Raw genomic sequence first — 11314 nt, 5'->3', positions numbered from 1 at the left:
CTAATGATGATAACCAACGATTTTATTTGATAAACATTGCATACAGTAACATTTCGATTGAGCATCGTGCCATAAGCTACATATTATTATAAAAATTGTTATTTTATCCAATTTGTGTGAATAACAGCTGCTTAGAAGAAACATAAATATTATATTTTTCTAATATGACAATATATATGTAGGTACAGGGGTGTGTCTAGCGGTAAGCGGACTAAGCGGCCGCATGGGGCCCCGAGGTACTAAGTGCCCCGAGACTTGGGAGAGCATAGTCCGAGTGCAATATTTTTTCTAACCATTCTTTAAATTTAATTTTGCTGCGGACAGTTGTAGCGCTACAATACAGTATTTTATGTTTGTGCATAATTTATTCACATTTTATTCTGCGTCTACCCATAGCTGGAAAATTTTAACCAATAATTTAAAAATGTGTAAAAATTCCGCCAAACAGTGGCAATTCGGTAACATGATGTTGGCAATACTGAAGCAGATACTGTCATCAAAGTATATTAGTCTATGCTGTCATCTCTAAACGCAATCGCGTCAATTTCACCGTAAATAGAGTGTTCATAGGGTGCAAACGTGAAATGGAAATAAAACGCGAACCACATGAACAGAAAATAATATGTAGTATGGAAAGAAAAATGCCGGATCTCATTTGGGTCGATGGTTCAACAAATCGTACAACGGACACAAAAAACGACCCTAGCGAAGGCGAATCCAACACAGGCGGAATCCCGAATCTGGTGTGGCTTGATATGCCATCGACGACTTCAACAAACAATGACAAATTTACTTATATCAAGCACGAACATTCCAATGACGCAAATTGCAGTTTTGAGGTTAGTTTTAGTAGGTATCACTTTTTTTAGGTAAAGAACCCCAATTAAATTTAATGTCAAAAAGTCATTCAAGCAGAAATCTAAAGCAAAACACCTTGGTACCTACTTATAATTTTGGACTATTCGTTATCTTTTCACTCGCTTATAGGTATAACTTCTACAACTCTACGTTCTACGCTTCTAGGATTCATCATGTGACAAGCCAAACCATTGTCCACTGAAGAAGGAAGCCGATACATTTCACCACTGGTCCTACCTTTCCGCCCTCCCGTTCTCTATGGATGACCTGTCATTGCCTGTCATTGCTATAGAGAGCTCAAACTGACGCGTCCGTCGTGTTCACTTGTCTGAGTATTCTTAGTTTCAGATTTCTTTCAGATTATTTTAACGTATCTTGGAGACCTTGGAGTTCATGTGATTTAGTGGTTATGTGTTATTAATAATTTGAAGTGACGATCAAAGTAAGTAAACTTCTTATGTGTATAATAATATCGTAATACACTAGGACGTTTGTCAATGTGACAGTCGATTATAAACGACAATAACTAATAACTTATTTATACTCTTCAGTATAAAAGTAAATATTTAAACGCCCTGAATTTTGATTTGTTATGTCCACAATGTTTTGTTTTCTTAAATTAATAACCATGTCATGTCTGCCATCCTACCTATTGGTTACGTGGTTTCTGTATGCATGTGTATTGTGCCAGGAAAATTGTCCACATTCACCAATTCACCATTGATGACAACCACTATACTCCACCATTAGTCGCAGCCCAGGTGGTTATTTCAGCTCCGGTTTGGACACGAAATTTTTTTCCCTGAATTCCTGAAATAAACACTCGGTGTGTGACTTCCTGCCAATAGTGACAACGTATATTGGACTAAAATAATAAAAATAAATGCCCTGACATAATTATTATGTTGTTAATTTCTACATTGAATCAGAAGCTTTAAGGCGCCTTTCAAGTTTCCTGCTCATGATAATCATGGGGTAATTATTATTTTATCACTTTTGCTTGTTACATTTTGTGATTGCATACTATTGAGATGTTTCTTTCAGGACCCCGCACCCAGCCTCACGCCTATTAAGCATGAGACTGACCTTCAACCAGCTGACGTGAAGCGTGAGTGTGTTGAAGACACAATGGATACATTATGTGGTAAAGATCCTCAACCTGGCTCTTCGTATTCCGATCACAAACCAGTACATCAGGTAAAATACCAGTTAATAACATTATAATAATTTAATGATATTCTATCGTCTTGTCGCAGGCTTAATTTGACGATTGCCGACCAAAATACTTATATCGGTAAAGCCAGTAGCGAAGGGTGCTGTTAAGATTCGCCATACAAAAGTGCACATTAAACTTTGTCAGTCATACGACTCATCCGTATTTGTTTTTATGAATTAAGACTATAATTTACAATTTTTAGAAATCAATTAAACCCTACCCAAACCAAACCATAATAGATTTGGTATATTTGGGGCGATACGACATAATTGTGTTCACTTTTTCGTTGATACTTATTTGTTTTCGTCGGATTAAGTATACATATTTCACATATTGTTGGTTTATTTTATTTTATTCAGCCCTGTCTCGACCAAACTATGATAGATAAATAATATGCTATCTATAAAATATCCAATGTTATATATGATGCTATTGCACAATATTAGATATTTTATATATAGGCGAAGATTTTTTGACTATTATCTATTATAGTTTGGTTTCGCAAGGTTTAATTCAATTTTAAAAACTAATCAACACCATCTGCAATTCGTTGTTTTAATTTGTTTTAATTTGATCAATGAAAACAAATACGTATGTCTGCCAAAGTTTATGGTGGATTTTAACAGGCTACCTCCACCCTTCGCCACAGGTATAAGCTATCGAATTCCCCTTAAACTATTACATTTTTTCAATTGTATTATAATGGTATGCTGTTCTAATATCATATGCTTATAGACAGTATGAAATCTTCTCTGCTAAAGCTGTAAGGTCCATATTTCAGTATTGCCAACCGTACTATAATTATAGTATTTGTACTATAATTTTGGTCAGCGTACTATGTACAATATAAAACACGTATAGTACGCCCAAAATACTATAATTTTGAATATCGGAAAAAATATGCATAAATTACTAAAATAAGTAGTTCTGTTGAGGTATACGGTGTCGCAGTTGTCTTTTTGCGATTAGATTGTGCAGCTGAAATTTTTTTATCCAGTCATGCATCGTATACACGCTCATGAATCTCTTCTGCTTCGCAATGGCACTGTGGATACCGTCACATTCCATCATTAAATGTCCGGATTCTAAAAACTTTTGCTCCGATACTTCAATATTGTCTGAGCTCTACACCATCAAAAGGGCCAAAATATTTTGATTGCGATTCTGGTCACCACACGTGTCACTAAAAATGACGCTTAAGTTAGTTTAATAACTATACAAACATGTACCAATCTCTATGCTACCACGCTTGCCATTTACCTCATGCCAAATATAACAGAAAGCACTATTAGGCGGAGCTCCTTCATAATTTGTTAAATTGTAGCAACAGAGTTCTCTGCTGTAATATAGAGATGAGACATCGCTACTTGGAATCTGTAAAACACTCTGCAAGTCAAAGGTTACTGTTTCAAAAGTGTTTTCTCTTTGGTTAGGTTTGTTTGATTTAATTTAGACCAACGCGATCTTATTATAACAAGCTAAAGTAAACTATTCCTGTTTGGTTACTTTTGCATATTTCAGACAAGTATTAGAAGTTTTCAAATGACTAAATCAGTAAAACTCACCATCCACAGTATAGACACTTTTGCTTGTATAATTTATAACAAAGGATTTATTTTGACTAACGATTTTGCCTTTTCAACTAATGACGGGCCCGATATCGGAATATTAGCCGACCGTATATTTGAAAAATATTCAAATAGCTTTGACTCTAATTTTTCGTGACTCGCGTGTCGCAATCGAAAATTATCACCATTCATCTTGAATTGATGAAATGCCATTTCTACCTTTTCTCGATTTTTCAAGATGGTGGACAACGATGAGTTCAGATGCCGTATTTAATTGCCAGCTTTCCTTTGCTGTCAACTTTATTGTCGACATCACAAATCAAATTCATTTATTCGGCGATCGTAATAGCCTTATATGTTTTTTTAACTACATCAGCGATTGTTACTAATATAAAATAATAAAGTCTGTCTTGAGTTAATAACTCTAAATTAATGTCGAAAATAAACAAAATACGTGAAAAACACAGTCACAAAACGCCAGTCCGAAACATTATCGATAAATAAATGTCGTAAATAAGTAAAATAGGAGAAAAACGCCAGTCCGAAACACTAAACACAGGTATACAATATAAAAAAATGTCTGCAGCCACATATTAAAACAACGAGACTTTAGTATTACGAATACACTCGTTTATTTGTTTTCTATTGTATCGATAATTTTGTATGATAATATTATGTACTGAACGCGGTGCGCGGCCGTGAGTTGATAACGAATGAAACGAACTCGGCTGATGCTCAGCTGTGTGTGCCTGTTACTCGCGCACCGATGCGTCATCGCTATAACGGTAGATGTATAATAATAATAATTAATCGCCGATTCGCCCACAGCTGGCGGAAATATGTATGAATTTCAAAATATTTTAAGTAAACAAAAATAAACTTTAATTTATACGAATAATAATTGCTTGTGCGGACCAAAATTCATTTCAAATTACGAAATAACGAATATTTCGATTTGTAACGAACTTTTTGTATGATTAAACAATTTTGGGGGGTAAAAATCGGGAAAATATTCATTTTAGAGCGAATTTCGATTTAACGGCGTTCGAAATACCGAGGTTTTACTGTAATTCAGTCTACCGTACGAGTGGAATTGTAAATTTACTATTGTTTAATCTCATATTTTGCGTGTCCGCTTTCAGAATGCCTCGGGAGTATGACGGCGCCGGATATTCATCGTGCACCGCATCGTCGGAGAAGAGGAGACAACAGGAGTCGAGAGCTGATGTCTTATTGATCATCGCAAAGTTTGTGTTTAAATATTCCAAGGTTTGGCGTGCACGGTGAACGGACCGACCGACACCGAGCTTTGTCTGAGCGCAACGTCTAAAGCGTTTGAGAATGATCCGCGTAACGATTTCAATTCACCTCAATCTTATCCATTGTAATAATGAAATCGGCTATCTTGGATTTCTACCCTTCACTGTGGACGCCGACCTGATCGTTATTATGTCAAATGCATTTAACTGTGTCCTTCACAAATTTTCGATTTGTGTTGACAAATTTAGTATGTATGTAGCAGGGTAGGTATATAAGATGGGCGTGGGCCCGCTCGTGCGAATCGACCGAATGATAACTGATCGATAGATTTGACAGCATGGGTGTTCAATGTTTTCACTATAATTGATTGACTGATTCAACGCAGTGTCACAGTGACTATGGTAAATTTCGTGTAATCTACACCCAAACGGATATAGACCACATTTTCTGAATACATTTTTGATGGTTTCGTCCATATTGAGGTTGCTCGAAATGTCTTTAAGTGGTTTGAACACGCTGACACTACCGGATGCATCATGTGCATCGTGTTTGGAGGTAGTGCATATAGAATTATTTGTCGCTCGCTGCAAAATTTGCTCAATTCTAATGTTAAATAGGATTTGTGACCGTCGACAAAAAGAATAACTGGTCTTTTAATCTTATTTCCATCAAGCCATATATCCACACCGTTGGCCACATATTCAAAAAATGTCTCTCTTTTCATCCATTTAGACTCCGTCTAACCCATAAACCAATCTGTCGGCATGCTGTTAACAATATCTTTAGGTGGCCTCAAATACGAAAATACAACCATCGGCGGAAAACACTTTAAGAACTGTTATAGTTTCTTTTTCGTTTCCGGATTGGACCTGATGAATGTTTTTGTACCTTTCGAGGCAATCACCTTGCCTGTCTTTGGTCATAAACAGAAACTGGTTTTGTCTCCATTCAGAATTCGAAACGGGTCTTCCATCCTACTAATAAAAAGTATCACCATAGTGTGTATGTTACTGCCTTCTTCCTTGGAAGGGCAGTAATGGCTGTTATTTTACACATGTGAGTCTGGACAAAGACCGTTGATTTTGTAGTACAAGCTTATATAAAATATATGCTTTAGCGCGTTCTGTAAAACACTGAGGAAACAAAATTGAAATTCCGTAAATATAATTACCTACCTTCCTTCAGCAGGCACCCTTTACTACTTACTGGTAGGCATGTGGATATACTATGTACATGGGCGTGAAGCGGTTTCTGGTTGTGGGGAGATGGATTCCTTTACATTTATTATCTAATTACTCACTAGGACGTTTTAGCTGGTTGCACGGGCTGAAAATGCTGAGATGAGAGGTCCAAGAGGAGAGAAGGCTATTTGATAACCAACTGGCGTATAAGTAATATTCCATTCATCTAAATTATTTGTAATTTTTTCAATCCTGGACGGCGGGCTCGGATTGAACTCCCCTAATTGTGTGATAATGTAAAATAAGAAACAAATTGATTCTTTTGATAATTTGAGGTATAAAAAAGACATTTGTATTCCAAACTTGGTCGATATCTAAGAACAAGCCAACCGTGTGCCTGTGGTGGTTGAAACCGTCTGTTATGTATTCTGTTGCACGTAGCAGTCGGTAATTAGTAGCGTGACCTGCTCGTATGGTACAAGGTTTTTCTCATAAATGGTGATTTGAAGTCTGGAGTTTATGATTCTCTCTAAGATTTGGCTCATCATAGGGAGCAGGCTAATAGCCAGTGATCGGGGCGGGTGTGATGTCATTAGTTTCCAGTCATCTGGAAAATATTGGAGTTCTAAGCGGGCGTTAACCCTTTGATTAGTGAGTTAATTATCTAGCATACACATCGTGGGAGTGAGTTAATTTAGAATATTTTTTTATTATGTACCTACTATTACACAATACATTATAGTAGTGCTTCCCAACCAGTGTAGAGCGACAGCACAGTATAGTAAAAGCAAGGTCAGTTGTTCTCAACATTTTATAAAATATATATTTTTATAAAACTATAATACTACTTACTTGGATAGTGAATTATAGTCAAATAAATTCAGTAGTTCTCAACATTTCATAAAAAGTTTTTTTCTAAATAATTTTACCTCAGAATTTCTTCGAATGATTATTATTACACCTATTATAATTATCTTGATTCCGTAAATTCAATTTTTTATAATTATTATTATATGGCTTCAAATTATTGGGTAAGTATATATATCCATTATCAGCAAGTATTTTAATAAAAAATCGAGCAAGTATTTTATTAAAAAGGTGGGAACTATTTAATATGAATAGCAAGTAAAAAATGATTATTGGTAAGTATTATAATATAACAATGGAAGTATTTAAATTATGATAGGGAATTATTTAAACAATTTCCGGGAATTATTTAAATAATTAATGGTAAGTATAAATATCAATTTGTCAATATTTTTTCTTTTACAGAAATAACTTATTTAGTAGCTTCCTTATTATGTTATATTTAGTAGGATAGTATTGTTCTTTCTATCTGGCTCTCCAGAACAGATTATACTATTAGAATGGTATTTCTCTATTATTTCATCCCTTACGCCCATTTAGTGTAGCAGCATTTGTGTATCTATAAAATGGCTCAATGATGCAATGCGAGTCTCCTGAGCAAGCTTCTAGTGCCTTTAAGATACTATTTCATTTTAACTATCAGCTGTAGCTTAACTTAACTGCACCTTCCGAACCATCAGTTGTAGGTAGCTGTTAGGCATACACTCTTGATCTAAGCGCACTTCAAAGATATATGTAACCTTACCTTATGAGATTCAAACCCTTAATCTCTACTTCATTGCCGAGTTAAATAAATTGTAGTGTCTATTATATACATTTTCAACTTTTCAATAATAACAAGACATACTTCAGACTTGTATAGTGCTTATTACATATTATTTTCAGTATCAGAATTAAATAATAAGACAGACTTCAGTTGTTTACAATAAATGTATTTCTTGTGTTCAAAAATTCACAATAATAATCAATGGTAACAAACATATGACAGAATAAGACGTTTCCTTCAATGATATATCAATTACATACAACCTATTACTAAAAACGACCGATGTCGATCAATGTGAATGATTGAAAATGATAATCTAGAATACACACCCAGTCAAACGATAACATAAAAATCTTTTCCTTCAATTACGTACAACCTATTACTAAAAACGTTTATGAAATTCATAAAAGAAAACATAAAATTTGTGTTGTTTTTACTGTTATATTATTTTATGCAAGTCTACATATAAATAACACAACATTTTAGGATTATCGGAAAACATTCCGATAATCGCAACTTTTGACAGCTCGATTTTTTTATTCGTTCGTTGATCAGTATCAGAGCATAGACAAATCGGACGACTTATTAATTGTCCTCGGACTTTTGGCTCGCCAATGGCAATACGTTTCACGGTCTTGTTTACATTACATACTGTAATAAATTAACAATATTAAATTATTATCTGATTCGGCATTTACACTAATAGTAAAAATAATAATATACATATTATATAAATAATTAAGATACTTAGTTAAATTAGTAATTTTAAAAGACGTTGAAAAAAACCTTTTTTGTAGTGATTAGTAAAAAACATGTAAAATATAAAAAATCCACGAACCCTAACTAATTAATTTAGCATACAATTTTAATTGAGACAAATTTAATATCATACTATTACTATTAATTATTGTTGTACCCAAACTGAGATTCATTTTTTTTATAAAATTAGACAATAATAGGTAATAAAAATGTACTTAGTTAAAAAAATGATTTCTGTAATATTTGTAGTACCTACCTAGAGAACCTATATTTTTGATCAATTATTAATTTAATCTTTGAGGTTATTCGCATTTACTCTGTGAAATGTCCATCTAGCTCTTTTTTCTGCACATCTGCGACTTCTTATTTGATCTTCTTTTAATAATAATATAATCATAAATAGTTTGTTCTTACCGATATTCATGAATGCATAGACTAATATACTTTATATGCGATAATGGTAACCCTAAAATGCCGTGCGCCCCATTGAATGTTTTTTACTTTTCATACTATCAAAATAATAATGGATATTGATTTTATCTATTGGCCCAGTCATTTAAATAATGATTATTTATTTTTACTACTAATTTTTGAATATTATTTCTTGCTGTACCATTATTTTACATTCAACATTAAAACTGGCGGGCTTATACCGATACTTTGAAATAAATACTTACCATTCATTTAAAATTCTGACAGTTGTTATTTAAAAACTTTTCAAAATTGTCTATTAATACTTGCTTCAAAAATGCATGCCTTATTATAATACTATTCTTATTTTGGTTGGACAGTAAAATATTGTAAAATAAATTCAGTGGTTCTCAAGATTTTATAAAAATATATTTTTTTCTAAATTCACCTCATAAATTTTGTTCCAGCGATCGTTATTCTACTATAATTTATTATTTCGATTATATTGTAGACTATAGCAAACCAGCGGTTCTCATTTTTTTTGTACTTATAAGAAATTTCATTTTTTTCAAATGATTAGATATTATTATACTGTTCTTATTTTGATTGGATAATATACTTAGCAGGGCAAAATAACAATCTATAAAAAAAATTGTGAGATAAACTGAGAAAAAGATTTATTGTTATAACATGTTGAGATCCGCTAAATTTATTTCATTATATTACTATCCAATCAAAATAAGAACAGTATAATAATAATGGGAACCGCTGGTTTGCTATAGTCCATAATATCACCCCAAGAAAGTGGTTGATTTCTGTTTATTTGTTTGAAATTTTTATTTGAATATTGTAGTGTTATAGATGATAGTGATTGTCCTTTTTTAATTTGAATACATTAAAATGTCTATGTATGAGTATGGGTGAACAGGTCGAAATAATTTAAACAAACGTTGACTGGTATTAGTTTTTATTTGTCACACACATTGTAAATCACATAGTATCAAGTACAGGAGGACCTCGACTTTCGCACATACTTGATTCCTGAAAGTGTGTGCGAATGTTAAATGTTCGAAAGTAGAGGGAAGTAAAAAAAAATTTAAATTGTGTGCATTTTTATATATTTATTTATCAAGTATATAAGATGTTTAAGAGGCGTTTAAGAGACATGTTTAAGTGGGGTTTGCGGGTGTTTCCCTTCAAAAGTTATCAAGAGTCAACTGTTGGCCACTCTTCTTTTTCTTATTTTAAATAAAATATTTTAAATGGTAAATTATTAACTTTACAATATTGCTTAACTGCTTTCACGAAATTTAAAGTAAACCAATCTTTAAATATTAACGCAGTTACCCAGGCTTTTTTATTTAATTACCAAATGACTGGAAGCAATTCTTTCTTTCCCTTTCAATGCTCTGGGATTTTCTGGTTGATAAATTAACATTGGCATCAATTTTAAATCACCAGCTAAGTTTCCAATAAGAAGCAATGTCAATCGGTTTTCAGACGGTTTATGCCCGGGGGCAACTGATTCTTCCTTGGATAAGAATGTACGACTAGGCATTTTTTCCAAAATAAACCTGTCTCATCTACATTAAATATTTGGCTAGAGGAATATTCTCCATCTTCCATAATTTTGGATAATGAGGAAATAAATTCTTCTGCAGCATCTTTATCCGCATCAGCCGATTCTCCAGTGAATTTAATATAAACCAACCGTTACTTGCTTGAAAATCGTCTTAGAATCTTCTTTTAATCTAGCCTTCCAATTTTTGTGCAAACTAATAGCCTTCATTTGAATAATTGAAATACTCAGAGGGACATCTTTTTGATGTTGGTCATCGATCCATGATGACAAAGATTTTTGGAATGTGTCTTTTGGAAACAATCTTTAAAGATATATTTCCACAATTTTTACAACATATCGTAGACCTGTTTGTATCATACGAACGTCCGATTGATGCAAACGATCAGAACGTCGTAATAATTACCATCGTTGTCTCGATCGTGTGAAGTTTATGAGTCCTTGATTTTTTTTATTCATATTAACACTGCAGTTTTTCCGTTTCTCACTCACTATACCTATCATAGCTAGCTCACAAGCAAAGTGACGGGTGTGAGCAGGATGCAAGTGATGCAAGAAATGCACTTGCTTGTGAGCGAGCGGGAGGGGGCATCTTTACCCCACAGCGCAACGTTTTATAAAACAATTTTTTTTTAATGTGCGAAATAGCGAATTGTGCGAAAGTCAAACGTTCGAAAGTCGAGGTCCGCCTGTAGTAATATACTATAAATCAAGTAGTAATATAGTTTTATAAAAATATATTTTTATATATTTGCTTTTACTATAATTTGCTCTCGCGACACTGGTCGGGAAACACCGCTATAATGTATAATGTATTGTGTAATAAAAATAGTAAAAAATAGATATAAA

The 11314-nt window shown here is 33.4% G+C and overlaps 1 protein-coding gene across 1 annotated transcript; it reads left to right on the top strand.

Moving 5' to 3' along the window:
- The first annotated feature begins 474 nt into the window (after positions 1-474).
- LOC147080124 (uncharacterized) lies at positions 475-5605 on the top strand. Its single transcript, XM_085948331.1, has 3 exons — positions 475-839; positions 1903-2055; positions 4785-5605. Exons 1-3 carry the CDS (start codon positions 585-587, stop codon positions 4800-4802), a joined length of 426 nt encoding a protein of 141 aa, XP_085804457.1. The 5' UTR covers positions 475-584; the 3' UTR covers positions 4803-5605.
- Positions 5606-11314: the final 5709 nt, after the last annotated feature.

This window comes from Rhyacophila brunnea, unplaced genomic scaffold (assembly GCF_057557595.1).
Source record: "Rhyacophila brunnea isolate RB1 unplaced genomic scaffold, BYU_Rbru_1.0 scaffold_1, whole genome shotgun sequence".
Classification (NCBI taxonomy): Eukaryota; Metazoa; Arthropoda; class Insecta; order Trichoptera; family Rhyacophilidae; genus Rhyacophila; species Rhyacophila brunnea.
Note: the sequence above shows the minus strand (reverse complement) of the source record. Positions and strands in the feature narration are given on the sequence as shown.

Bases quoted from the DNA above. Each gene is read 5' to 3' on its own strand.
- LOC147080124 (XM_085948331.1), top strand. From the start codon at position 585: ATGGAAATAAAACGCGAACCACATGAACAGAAAATAATATGTAGTATG. The intron at 840-1,902 runs GTTAGTTTTAGT...TGTTTCTTTCAG, and splicing joins ACGCAAATTGCAGTTTTGAG to GACCCCGCACCCAGCCTCAC.